General features: G+C 41.3%; 1 protein-coding gene across 2 annotated transcripts in view; it reads right to left on the bottom strand.

The window, feature by feature from the left end:
- wdr11 (WD repeat domain 11) overlaps positions 1-14,817 on the bottom strand; it is a 146,814-nt gene that overhangs the window by 42,802 nt on the left and 89,195 nt on the right. For both annotated transcript variants that reach the window (XR_011882731.1, XM_072239518.1), the window contains exons 15-17: positions 12,011-12,135; positions 10,096-10,243; positions 1,597-1,703 (exon numbers count right to left, since the gene is read on the bottom strand). Coding sequence is in view for 1 of the 2 variants with exons in the window: in XM_072239518.1 (XP_072095619.1) it covers positions 1,597-1,703; positions 10,096-10,243; positions 12,011-12,135 (380 nt within the window). In the remaining variant the exon portion in view is untranslated. The remainder of the gene's footprint in view (positions 1-1,596; positions 1,704-10,095; positions 10,244-12,010; positions 12,136-14,817) is intronic.

Consider the following 14,817-nt stretch of genomic DNA (forward strand, 5'->3'; position numbering starts at 1 on the left):
ATTGTGTATTGTATTGATTTGCCCTTCTCAGGAATTATGTTACAATTCAGAGGTTTGCTAAACATATTGTATCAGGAATGAGCGGTCTGTTTTTTGAGAGGAGATTTCACAGACAAGGCTTGAATTCATTACAGTTCAGAAGAGTGAAAGGAGACTTGATTGAAATGTTTGCTGAAACATCCAAGTTCCTCATGAATTTTAACACTATTGTGCTGCCTTACAGCTCTGGGTATCTGGATTTGACCCTGACCTTGTCTACGTGAGTCCGTCTGTTCTCTCCATGACAAGGTGGGTTTTCATCATGTTAGTTTCATCTTACATCCTAAACGTGTGCTGGAAGATTAACTAGACACAGTAATTTACTTCTTAGTAAAGGCAAGTGGCAAAGCAAAGACTATCAGGGAAGTTGTAGAGGTGGGAGAAAGAATAATTTGCAGGACTTCAGGGGAAAAAGAGGCAGGAAATGGGACTGATGGGTTTCTCTGCTGGGAAACAGCATAGGTTAGATTAGCTGAATAGTCTGCTGTTGTGCCATAATTCAGGTGCTACCCAGGTTCCGTTCCTGCGGCTGGTCGTTACCCAGACTGTTCACGTCAAAATGTGGCTGTGAGCTGAGTTCCCACAAGGTAGAAAATTCCTGCAGTCGCACAAAAGCCAGCCAATCCATTCCATCGATCTTTTAAATGCAGTTTGTATGTATGGGCTGTACTTAAGTCAAGCATTCATCAGTTGGGGAGTACCTGTAAGCAACAAGGTTATCCTTGACAGAGTGGAATTCAATAGCATGCTTCCTCTTCTGGGATAATGTTGTACTAGGGGATCACTGCTTAAAAATACAGCTTCTTTAGAACTCTTCTCAAAGGGCAGTTGACATTTTTAAGATAGTGATAAGTAGATATTCATTAGGCAAGGAAGTGAAAGATTACTACAGGTAGATAAAAATGAGGTGCTGAAATTACTGATGAGCCATTGGCCACAGTCTGTACCTAATTTATATGCCCCAGAAAAAGCCCGAGTTTGTGCAGGAGTATCCTCAAGAGAACCACAAGCAGACAACATCACTTCTGCAATAACCCATAACTTCTGGCAGCACGACTTACACATTTGTGTCAGCACGGGCATATAGCAACTGAACTGCTCTGAGTGAAGTCTCCATCTCTAATTGCTCAAGCCATGATATGATAAGGCAAAGCTGCAAATCAGGATCAGGTGTTCCCAGCCTGGGGTCCTGAGACCCCTCAGTTAATGGTAGGGGTCCATTGCATAAAAAAGGCTGGGGACCCCTGATCTACACCTATGACTGGGCAAGGGGTAGATCATTCAGTGACTATCTGTCTGCTCACTGCTCAAAGACAGATTGTGTCTAGTTTGGGATTTTTTCAGGAGCAATTTGTGAAGATCAACAGATTTTAGTGGACAGATGCGAAATGTAGTGGTATGGACCTCACTACCCCTTCTCAGCACAAAGAAGTCAAGTGATCCTGCATTATTGAGTCACTGATGGCAATCGTATCTGTAGCAGGTACTCAATTATTATAGCGCCTCAGGGCGGACACACATTTAATGTCACACCAGTGAAGTTCTAAATTGACTTACCTTGAAAGCCTAGCTTTTAAGTCCCAGAAGTTCACATTTCCATCAACATCTCCGAGCACCAACATCTCTCCCTTCCATGCAATGCATGTGATGCTGCCCATGTCTCCCTGTAATTAGTTGAGAATTATTTCAACATTCACCTCATGCACTCCAGATGCAGTTTTAACTTAACTCTTTACAAAATACTGAATAATTTTAGCAAACATCACGGCAAAAGACTGAGTTTAATCCTTTAACAACATCTACATATTGAACTATCAGGAACGAAGGATATTGGGAATAGCAAGGGTGGAGTGCCGCAGAGGAGGAGTGCTGGGGCGGGCGTGGATGCAGACACACCCATCCCTGAGACACCAGACAAGGTCATTTAATTTAAAGATCAATACAAGAATGTCTCTCTGGTGCTTCCTGCTCCCTCCTCTCTCCCTTCCCCTTTTCCCAACCATGATTCTCCCCTCCCTGCCCCCTTTTCACATTCAGTCAGCAATAGAGACCCATATCGGATTCAGTTTACCATCACTCATTTGTCATGATTTTTTTTTGTGGCAGCTGTACAGTGCAATACATAAATTTACTACATACAGTACTGTGCAAAAGTCTTGGGCAGCCCAGCTATATGTATATGCCTAAGACTTTTGCACAGTACCGTACTTTAAGAATATTTTGAGATTGAAGGGCTGGTATTTTTTCCAACAAGCAAAACATATGTGCTTGTGGGGCAGCATAGCAACACAGCAGTTAGCATAACGCTACTACAGTGCCAGTGAGTCTGGTTCAATTCCGACGTTGTACGTAGGGAGTCTGTACGTTCTCCCCGTGACTGTGTGGCTTTCCTCTGTGTGTTCTTTTTTCCTCCCATGTTCCAAAGAAGCACTGGTTACAAGGTTAATTAGTCACATGGGTGTAATTGGTAGTGTAGGCTCCTTGGGCCAGAATGACCAGTTCCATGCTGTACCTCTAAATAAAAATCAATCAATAAACATGTTGCAATACTTTTGAGAGCAATTTTTATTCTCTGCAAGATTATGTTTCCATTGAGGGGCTTCTTGCCCATGCTCTGCATCTTCACTCTTTAAGCAATTTCCTTTGACAGAGGATGCTTGTACTTTCAAACAAGTTCACATGGACTTTCAAAAAATGCAATATTCACAGAAACCTGAACTCTGGGATTAAGTTAATTGCTGGAAAATGGTAGCGTAATGGCCGGCAGAGTGCTTTAAAACGCCAGTTCCCTCCACTGTCTGTAAGCAGCCTGTATGTTCTCCCCATGATCCCATGGGTTTCCTCCAGGTTCTCCATTTCCCTCCCACATTCCAAAGATGTACGGATTAGTAAGGGTTAGTAAGTTATGGCCATACTACATTGGTGCCAGAAGCATGGCGATGTTTATTCTGGCACATAGTTGCAAATAATGCATTCACAGTATGTTTCAATGTACATATAGTAGACAAAGCTAATCTTTAAAGATTTTTTGTCTTTAAAAGGAATACTGTTAAATAGAAGAAATTATGCCTCTTCCCCTCCCCGCTTCCCAAACACATTGGCATCCATCAGAATAAACAGAATAGAACCATAAAAATGAAAGGCATCACTACAATAATCACAAGCAATGGTAATAATAAACCTAGTTTCTTGCATTTAAGGTATAGTTATATTATGTAGCTCTATTTGGAGAGTGTCAGAATTAAGATCATTAGCACCTTCTGTGTTATCATTCAAAAGGAATGCATTTTTCTCACTTAAATAAAATTACACCTATTAATTGCTGAATTTACAAATCAAACTGCAACTGGAACTGAAGAAGACACTATTATCATACATTCACATGGGTCCTTGTAACATTTAAAATGCTATATATTACTCTGAAAGTGTAGAAACCAGTGAAAATTAATAACACAAAATACTCTGCAGACGCTGGGGTCAAAGCAACACTCACAACACGCTGGAGGAGCTCAGCGAGTCGGGCAGCATCCGTGGAAACAATCAGTCAACGTTTCAGGCCGGAACCCTGAAACATTGACTGATCGTTTCCACGGACGCTGCCCGACCTGCTGAGTTCCTCCAGCGTGTTGTGAGTGAAAATTAATGCAGTCAACACAACACATAAGAAACATTCCCCAAGCACAAATACAAGGACTATACATCAAAACACAGCATGAGTATTTCTGTGCTTCTACATGGAGATGCCTACATATACACAATTTATTAAAAGCATCCTGAAAAACTATTGCTGAAGCTTCAACACTTGATTATACTTTCTGCCGCTCATCACTTCCAACTCATATGATCTTATTCCTTCACTGTTTTGCTTTGTGATAACATATTTGCTCACTCCTTGCATAATTTACCAATCACACCTTCTTCCAATCCTTACTTCCTTCATTATCTGTCACTGTGGAAAAATCTCTCCCATTTCACTTTCAATTATGTTTTCAAAATCCCAACTCTTTAGCATTTGGTTCTACATTCTGCACTCCACAACTAACACTCTGCTCAGCCATTCCGAATCAGTAAGTCACCTTCCTGTGTGATAATAAGGAGAGTCTTATTTTAAACTTCCTGATTGTGATCTATAAACTGGTCATTGTTAATATCCTTCAAAAACTCAATGTTGGTTTCAAAACATTTTCATGTCATTCTCAGGGTCTGCTTAATCTTAGTGGCCAGTGGCGATATCTACTTCTTATTTAATACTTGGTGGCTTTTGTAGAAATGTCTTTCCCATGTTTGTTGCTATCTTGTCAGACTGGCTTTCTGAAATAGGTGAGAATTCTCAAATCAATTGTGGGAAGACCTCCTGGCTCCATCACAAATTTCCTCTCCCTCTCTGAACCCTGGTGGCAATAAGACCCTGAGTTGATCTCATGTCCTGATACCATATCATAGCTAGGAACACAAGACCATAAGATATAGGAGCAGAATTGGGCCATTTGGCCCATTTGGCCCAGAGTCTGCTCTGTCATTTCATCATGGCTCATCTAATTTTCCTCTCAGCCCCAGTCTTCTGCCTTCTCCCTGTAACCTTCCATGCCCTGACCAATTAAGAATCTATCAACCTCTACCTTAAATATACCCAATAACTTGTCCTCCACAGCTGCCTAGGACAATGAATTCCACTGATTCACCATTCTCTGGCTAAAGAAATTCCTCCTCACCTCCATTCTAAAAGGATGCCCTTCTATTCTGAGGCTGTGTCCTCTGGTCTGAGGCTGCCCCACCATAAGAAACATCCACTCTATCAAGGCCTTTCAACATTCAATAGGTTTCAATGATGACACCCCCATTCCTCTGAATTCCAGTGAATACAGGCCCAGAGCCATCAAACGTTCTTTATATGACGAGCCATTCAATCCTGGGATCATTTTTGTGAACCTCCTCTGAACCCTCTCCAGTTTCAGCACATCCTTTCTTGCTCACAATACTCCAAGTGAGGCCTCACCAGTGCCTTACAAAGTCTCAACATTACATCTTTGTATTTTTCTCATTTTGAATATTTATCTCATCTCTACAACAGCATTGAAAATGGTCCGTCCCTGCCTCAGCTGACTGTTTCTGAAATTTTCATCCAGGTCTTTGGCATCTCTGAACTTAACTGTGACAATACATTCCCCGTCTAGTCTTGATTCTCCTACATTCTACAAATGTGAGACAATCCAAAACTCTGCTGCCCACATCCGGACTCAGTGTATTTAGCAATTTCCTTTGCATCTTCTCATGTAATATGGCTCCGAGTTAAAAATTCTCATCCTTATTTTCATTCCCTCATGACCCACCATCACAATTTCCTTGTGCCTGCTGAGAAATATCTTCTGCTCTATTCCTGGCTGCTCAAGGAACTCTGATTTTTAAATTGCTCCAATAGTGAATTTGTCCCTTTGATTCCTAAAGCTCTGGAAGTTCATCCTCTGATGCCACATTTTGCTTAATAATGTTGTGAAGTATCCTGCAGTGCTTTTGGAGATTGGAGATACAGAATTAAGCATCCCATATGCACAAGTTGTTGTTACTTTGTAAGTAATTATTCTCTATGAAAAACAAATAGCTTATTATTAAATGAAGCAAATCAACCTTAATATCAATCGGTAACCACAGCAACATCATAATAAACCTTTACATATATCCTAACAGACCAGCATTTCACATTTTACAGCAAGATCATTACTGAATTTTACTTGAATGTGTCAGAATAATACAATAAAATTACCTTCCTTTACAAAGAAAAATGATTTGCTGTACATGCATGCAGAATTATCAAGAGAATCAGAAATCCGAAGTATCTTTCATAATACAGTCTGTGCCGTGAGCACAGGCCCTTCAGTAACTCAGCCAAATGCAGTTCCCTTCACTTCTATTTCCAATTATATTTTGCTGCCACTAGATTTACCTATTTGAACTTCCCTGTTAGAGAAGATAGTTTTTACCATTATTCATCTGATGGAGAACAAATTATAAAATCAAAGCAAAGTTGTAAATCCGAGCAGCCGGTGTTTGAACCCAGTTGCATGTGAAAAAAAAAATCTAATCTCAGACTGTAACTGAAAGCGCCAATTTCATCGAAGCAAATACCTCACTCCTACCCCAAGCACTTCAGCTATCGTTACTCAGCTGCTCTGAATAGGACATAAGACTGTTTGTTCAAGCATCAACCCTCTTCTGCTGGACTGGAAAAAAAAGATCTCCCCCAGCATATATTTTAATCCAAATTTCAGAATGTACTAATTACAGCCTCTCACCATTGCCAAATCATACACCAATTATCTTGTTGTCCACTGACGCATGCTCTCAACAGCACTCCAGGTGCATTGAACTGGTTGGAAAGGGCAATTAGATTCAACCCACCCAGCTTCATTTTTCCAAAAACCACAACCCTATGAATTAAAAATGTAAACACGAGGAATTCTGCAGATGCTGAAAATTCAAGCAACACACATCAAAGTTGCTGGTGAACGCAGCAGGCCAGGCAGCATCTCTAGGGAGAGGCACAGTCGACATTTTGGATCACCAGCAACTTTGACGTGTGTTGCGTAACCCTATGAATTAAGTGATTTGGGAAGCTTACTTGACTCTGTGTTGGTGTTACAGACATTCAGGATTTGCTACACTTTGTCCTTACAAACCCACAGCAAAACTCTGGATCCAGTTTGTAAACAGAAACTCTTTTCTGGAGCTCATTATGCATGATGATATTGATTCTTCGGCTGAGATTTCTAATTTAGCATCAATCATGATCAACTTTTTGCCATGAACCCATGAATGGCACCAGAGGGCGACTTCTTCAAGTTCATCTGCGAAACAGTTTAAATTCTTCTCTTTAATATATTTTCATTCCTTTTCAAGGTGGCTGGGATCTTGTCAAGAGTTTACAGCTGCACTCAAACTGCAGCGGTGGGTTCCCAATCTCGGAGCCAAGCATTTTTGATATCTCCGGGAACGACCTGGAAGACTTGCACCTGCTGAGTGTGACCTTGTGTGGCCCTGTGGACGAACCAGTTCCTCCCCAGTGTCACCGACTGAAGCACTACAGGAGATAGGAATATCAAGGCAGCAGGTGCGGCTGTCAGAAGCCTCAGCACTCCAGCAATCAAACTCTCTCTCAATGGTGAGAGTTTCCTGCTGACTCTCCAGTCAGGCGAGCTCAAAATACAGTGACGCTGCAGACTGTAACTGAGCTGTTGGCCTCTCCTCTCGCTGTGGAAGAGGTGATACATCTCTCTCCCTTGTCAGTGAGGGAGAGTACCTATGGGGTGTGGTTTTTGCTGGACTCTAGATTATGGTCTCTTTGGGACCTTTACTATTGCTTGCATGGTGGGTGGTGGGGGGTTGACGTTTTCTACTGGAACAAGTGGGAGAGAGGGAGGGTTGACGCTTTGCTGCTGCTTATGTGTGGGAGGGAGGAGGGGGGCTTCAGGGTTCTAACATTTTTCTGTCATTTGTTCTTTGGGATTTGTCTTCTGTTTTGTGGATGTCTGCAAAGAGTAAGAATTTCAGGTTGTATATTGTATACATTCTCTGATATTAAATGGAGCCATTGAACAACTACAGGAGAAGATTACGATCTTTTACAGAAACAGACGGCAGAGACAACTCTCATTTGTAAAGTCTGTGCTGGATTTAAACTCTAGCTGCTGAAGTGATAGTCTCTTGCCTAATGCAGAGGTCCCCAACCCTTCTTGCACCGCGGACCAGTTTAATATTGACAATATTCTTGCATACCGGCCAACTGGGGGTGGGGGGTGTTAATCACGACTGGAATACAGGTGACAAGTCAACTATAAGTCATTTATCAGTGGCTAATACACTCAATTTCATTTCTAAAAGGGTTTATCTAACGAATTTAATATTAAACACACAGCGCATATTTTCTTCGCATGAATATAGTGATAAGTCAATTATAAGTCATAAGGGAGTTCCTTACATCCAGTCTATTCTGCAATTTTGTTTTCATTGCAGAAAACTCTGCTTCGCAGAGATATGATGTTGGAAATGGAAACAACGTCTTCAGTGCTTTCGTGGCTATCTCACGATATTCAGCCTTGACATTGATCCAGAATGCCGGCAGAGATGTTATGTCAAACATACTTTTCAGCCCACCGTCATTTGCAAGCTCGAGGAGTTGATCTTCTTCCCGCGCTGACATGGATGTTTCACCGGGGACATTCACAAATGGGTCACGAACCCATTCCTTTGCACGTCTTGGGTCATTTGTGGTTGGGAAGTAACGCTTGAATTCTGTCGACAGCGAAGATAGGTGTTCGTGCACCAGCTGTGAGCCTCAGTCTCTCCCAAATTCCCAGCTAATGTTGGAAACATGTCAGATATGCCCCCGTCCACTCGCCGTCCCCACAGTTCCAGTGTGGCTGTGAAAGCAGACACTTTATCTACCAACTTGAAAACAGTTGTCATTCTCCCCTGAACTGACAAATTGAGTTCATTGAGCAGGTTGAAGATGTCACACAGATAAGCGAGTTTTGCTATCCACTCCTCGTCACTGAAGTGTGCTGCCAGTGGTGACTTTTTTCCTGAAAGAAATCTCTGTAGCTGCTCCCTTAACTCAAAAACCCTGGCCAGGGCTCGCCCCCTTGATAGCCATGTGACTTCAGTGTGTAAGAGAAGGTGCTTGTGCTCTGCATCCATTTCCTCGCAAAGCTGCACAAACAGATGTGAGTTAGGGGCTTTTGCTTTGAAGAGATTGATAACTTCAACAATGTCACTCAATACGCTGTTAAGATCAGGTGACATTTTTCGGCTAGCCAGCATTTCCCTGTGTGTGACATTCAGGAGCAACCTCTTTGACTCGGGTAGTGAAACCAGACTCATTAAGCCGTTCCAGCAGCTGTGCTTCGATGTCCTCCACTCTGTCATCGATTCTTCTTGAAACTGTGGTAGCTGAAAGAGAAACCTGTGCCATCTTGTTAGCTGTAACTTCTCCCAACAGTTCATAGCACATGTCCTTGGCAGCAGGCAGAATCAATTCTTCACCAACAGAGAAAGGCTTCTTAGCCTTAGTAATACGGCTAGCCACTAAGTACGACGCTCTCAGAGCAGCAGCATTTATGGAGGTGTTGACTCTCAGCACGTGCTTCTGTCTCACTTGCTCATGTTTTTTCTGCTCAAAAAACTCAGCGGGGTTGTCTTTAAGTGCAGGGTGCTTGGACTCAAAGTGCCGAAGCAGATTTGAGGGCTTCATTGCCTCATTAGACAGCTTGTCTCCACATATCACACACAGGGGGCTTGGAGCGTGCAAGTCACCGGTCGCAATAAAGCTATATTTTATGTACGACTCGTCATATTTTCTGTTGAAGGAAGCTTTCTTTTTTTGCAGTCTCGGCCTCAGCTGTCTCTGCGTTATTATCATCGTTAGGCCTTTTATGTCCCCTACCATCTCTTCCTAAGAAACTCTCAAGCGACATTTGTTTTTTATTCATCGAGTAGTTGTAGGTTAATGACCGATTGATGTCCTCACGTGGGTAATGACCTCGCGTGTGTTCAAGTTCAACAATGGGTGTGACAGGGAATGAGAAAAGGTGCAGTTGACTCATATCGTTTCCTCGCGGCCCGGTAGCACATGCTTTGCGGCCCGGTACCAGTCTGTGGCCCGGTGGTTGGGGACCACTGGCCTAATGTACCAGACAAGTTAATGTACATCAAAAACGCTTCTATACAAAACAATGAAAGGGAGAGCAGGAGGTAAGGAAGCTTGGTCAATCGAACCCAAGCTTAATTAACTGAGCAGTTTATTTGACAATCTAGAGAGGAACATTCTGCCAAAACTACCCCTTGTTTTGTACGCAACTGCTTTTCAAGAATAGTAGTTTTCGACCTTCACCTATTTTCAATTACGAGAAAAACTAAATTGTGCATCTACTCTGATTACACAGATAGTTAATTATAATTTTGATTTGTTGGACATCTACTAGATCATACAACTTATTGGCATTTCAGTCAATCTGTAAAATAAGCCCGTTATTTCACATTAAGATGTGGCCTAATGGTACTTACATCTGGAGGAATTCTGACTACATCCTTCACTATATTCCCTTCCACAGTGAGATGGAAGGTCTGTCCATCATTGTCAGTAAATATAAAGTGCTCCCGTGCAGAGATGTTATGACTAAATTCGGCTTTACTCTCTGCCTCCTGCAGTAAACTGGAGAATTAAAAGATTTATTGAATTTACAGTCAATATACTTGTAATAATTCATACATGGCTATTTTAATAGACTTATAAGTCAAATCACTTTTCAAGAAAAATTGACAACATGAACCTACCAATGATGCTGCAGAATGCAGTAAAAATGATGAACTAGGAACAGAATTAAACCTAATGGACTCTGGATTTATTTTTTACTGAGTAAAAGATCACTGTGGGATGAGAACTAATGGCAAAGGAACTCATTGAACAGAGAAAAGTACTGAAACAGGATCATCAGTGCAGTTCCACTCTACAGACTGGAACACAAATATCTGTTCTGACATTCCAGTGCTGTAGTTCACTAATGAAAGTGCTTTCTTTCAGAAATGGCTATTTTCGAGACTGTGGGAGATATCCCTAATTTTGTAATCAATGTTTATTTTGCATTCAACACAAATCACAGAAGATTTGCAGAACAATTGGTTGTCTCCATCCCCACTGATAAAAGGACTGCAGCCTAATCCCATTTCCTGTACTTGGTCTGTAGTATGCTTTAAATGTGGTGATGGTTTCTTCTCCTACCACAATAAACAAGTTCCAAATTCTTGTGTGGAAAAACAAAAGTCCCCATTTTCCCTTTAACCTTTCTACCATTTATTTTGAACTCATGATCTTGAATTTTTGATCTCTTGGACGAGCAAAATGGACCTTTCCGATTTACGATGCGGTTTGTGGATTGGCCTCTGTAGTTCACATTATGATGTGTTTCTGGTTGCTCCTTTTTTTGAGGTGATTTTGGATGATTTTGAATCAGGACGGCTTGTGTTAATGAAGACTGAGCAGAACTGAATAAGCCTGGATTCTTGATTTTTGCATTTTATATTCTGTGATCTTTGCTTATTTTTTTTGTTGCTGTTTGCACGATCTGTGTTTTTTTGGTGTTTTTCTAGAAAGGGTTTCATGGTGTTTCTTTGTTTTATGGCTGTCTTTGTGGAAGATGAATCTCAGGGTTGTATACTGCATGCATACTTTGATAACAATTGACTTTGAATCTTTGAAAGTCCCTCATAGCTTTATATAGTCATTCAAACCATTAGTCCAAAGAAAACAACTTTACTTTACCCAACCTTTGCTCTAGGCTAAAATTCTCCAGCCCCTGCAAGACCTTCATAAATCTGCCCTCCCCACACCACCCCCCCATCCTCTGCAGTGAAATAATCTTTTCTGTAATATGATGATCAGAATTGTACATAATACTCAAATTCTAGTGTATGCACTCTTACACTTTTATATTTTGTACCATGGCTAATAATAGAAAGCATATACAGACCTTAAAGCCACTTTATTGACCCGCCTTTAATGATTTGTGAATAAACACTCGCAAGTCCCTTTGTTCCTCGACACCACTTAATACCTTTAAGTTTAATGTGTATTCCTTTGTTCCACCCCTCCAAATGCATTATCTTATACTGCTCTGGGTTCAATTCTGTTTGCCATTTTTCTGGCAACTTCACTTGGTCCAAATGACCAAATTATCTACCTTGTTCTGCAGTTTAGAACTTTCACTATCAACCACATAGCTACTTCTATATCATCCTTAAACTTCTTTATTACACAAGCTACTTTATTCATAGCAATTTCATACACATATAAATGTAGTGTGTACCCAAGCATTTTAGGTCTGGCAACCCCATCTGCTACCTTCTATACCGTCTGCATTCAACATCTTAGAAGATTAAATCTACTAACATCAGCAGTATCCAGCCACTCTTTCTCGGTTACCTGATCATAGGTGACTCAATGTTATTGGTTTCGGTATCAGAAACAACTGTTTGTCTGGCCATGGCTTCTCGAGCTGCAAGCTGCTTTCTGCGCAAACTCTTCAAGTTGTGGGAAGGAGACCACTCCTGTAGACAAAGAAGCATAGTGAATTCCTTTGTGTTTCCAAGTCATCTAAAATAATATTCCTCAGCTTTCTTTCCTTTGTGTGGTTTATTAAACTAGGCCCCTCAAAAATAAAAATTCACAAATTAAGAAATCAATTTCAGCACAGCCAGAAGTTAAAACCAATAGAACACATTGGTGATCTTTATAAATCTAGCACTGGATGACATAACTTCCAGAGAAGAGGGAATCAAGACAGCAATATTGTTACGTACCCTGTAACAGGGTTGCCAAACCAGCAGAAATGGAACGCTCATTGGAGTCTGTGATTACTAGGATCTAATAAAGTTTTATTAAAGAGATAAGTAATACAGTACACTAATCGCAAGGATATAAATGTAACAGGTTAACAATGATAATACACACATATACACACAAATAGGGTAATAGGAATCAACCAAGCTTTATCGCAGTCTAGGGGTAAAATGATCAGTCTTAAGTGAAGCAGAGTTCAGTTCAGTTTAGTGCAGTTCAAAGTAATCGCTGTTGTTGTACCATTGGAGAGAGAGAGAGAGTGAGAGATGCAGTTGGTTTCGGCCAGACCTTTTGATGTCTTCTGATCTCACTGTGGTCACCGACTGTGACCCCTCCGTTCCGGATACGATCGTTCTTCCGCGGTGACCCCGGCACCCAGGCAAGGGCGGACACACACCCCAGGTTCCCACCGATCGTACCTTTACACCCTGTGAGCCTCTTGACCGATTCCCGCGAACCGGTCCTCCAAACTCTCACCAACTTGTGGGGACACACTGCTCTTTCCAGGGTCTCCTGGCGTGTCGTGCCTTAGCAAACCTGCTCTTTTTATCCCCCTGCTGGGGTATCACCTGTCCATCAAACTTCAGACAGTTCAGGTTCAAAGCAAACAGTCTGTCAATATCTGAACTATGTTTCTTTCTCGTTTATCTCTCTCTTCTCTCTTATTAGCATTTTGAATGTTTCTCCATTGTCTTCCGTTATCTCTCTCATTAGCATCATCCGACCGGTAGCTCTGCTTGGCGTCACACATGACAATATAAAAACACAACTTCACCTTTCCCTCTTCTGTATTTCTTCTTCCATTTACCCAGTCTTTTCTTAAAACCACGAAATATCAATCATCTGCAATTTTCCCCAAATTTCTTTCAAAAGTGGGTCACTTCCTGCTCATTCCCCAACAAGCTACTATAATTAATGATATAGAAATTCATCTATATAATGCCCAAAAAGTTGTTGTGAAAAATAAGTGGCATCCATCACTAAGGATTCTCACCATCTGAGGATCCTCTTCTCAGGGAGGATGTACAGCAGCCTGAAGACCCACATTTAATACTTCAGAAACAGATTCCTACCTTCAACATCTGATTTCTGAATGGTCTATGAATACTACCGTTTAGTCCTTCGTTTTGCACTATTTATTTATTTATTTCTGTAATTTATTGCAATTTTATATCTTTGCACTTTATGCTGTCACAAAACAACAAATTTCACGTCAGTAATAATAAATCTGGCTTATGCTAACACTGAGTAAGGAAATTGGAAGCATGTTTCCAGAAGTGTCAATTGGAGCCACCAGTCACTCATTCTGGGTGAGTGTTTCAAGCTCTCTAACTTTCTTTTCAAGAATCAAGACTCATCCTGGCAATGGAAGAGAAAAGGCCCAAAATTCTTCTTCAGAAAGACTTTCCAACACGTCGCCGTGACAAACACCAGTCACTATTTATCTACAAGAATGGATCTTAAAAACATTAAAGGCTCTAAAAAAACAGTGAAGAGCCAATGATATTGAATCTGTGTTTATTGCCAGACTGTAGCACACCTTTCTACTTGCTACTTAAACTGCACGCTACTCACACCAACTCTTCTGCACATATTATGTTAATTGGTCAATTGCAGCAACTTCAATTGGCAACTTGTCTCGTGAATAGGCTAGAGTTAAATCAGGAGTTGCTGGGCGGTGCAACTCAAATGCCGGAAGGACCTATTCCGCACGTCAGCTCTAAATAAATAAAAATCTTCAAGTGCATTGCTACCATTAAAACTGCCTTCCAATGACCATTTGCCAACACCTAGATGACATAGACAGGTAACAGAGAGCTCCCATGAGGAACGTTTCAGAAAAAGCATGTAAGTTATTGGCACCCAATACTTTATCCAGCTGGATTTAATAGGGAGCCACCAACTTATGAATATATCTTGGAGGAGCATTATCTATACAAGCTACGTTTCTATAAGTCCTCATTCACATCTGAAACCTTATATATGCACCTACTAAAACAACAGGAATTCTGCAGATGCTGGAAATTCAAGCAACACACATCAAAGTTGCTGGTGAACGCAGCAGGCCAGGCAGCATCTGTAGGAAGAGGTGCAGTCGACGTTTCAGGCCGAGACCCTTCGTCAGCATCTACTAATATATTTCTCAAATCACAAACTATTCAATGTTACATGAGGCATTTGATATTCATTATTCCAGAATAGGAAATGCATGTGATTCAAGCTGGGCCTGGGCACCTACAGCCTCTCAAGGAGGGGAGGCTGGTTACCATAATGTGCTGAGTTGTGTCCACAACTCTCCAAGGGTTTTAGGCAGTGCAATTGCTATACCAAGTTGTACTTCATCCAGATAGGATGCTTTCTATGGTGCACCTGTATAAAAACAAGGTTCA

This window comes from Mobula birostris, chromosome 21 (assembly GCF_030028105.1).
Source record: "Mobula birostris isolate sMobBir1 chromosome 21, sMobBir1.hap1, whole genome shotgun sequence".
In the NCBI taxonomy this organism is placed as follows: domain Eukaryota; kingdom Metazoa; phylum Chordata; class Chondrichthyes; order Myliobatiformes; family Myliobatidae; genus Mobula; species Mobula birostris.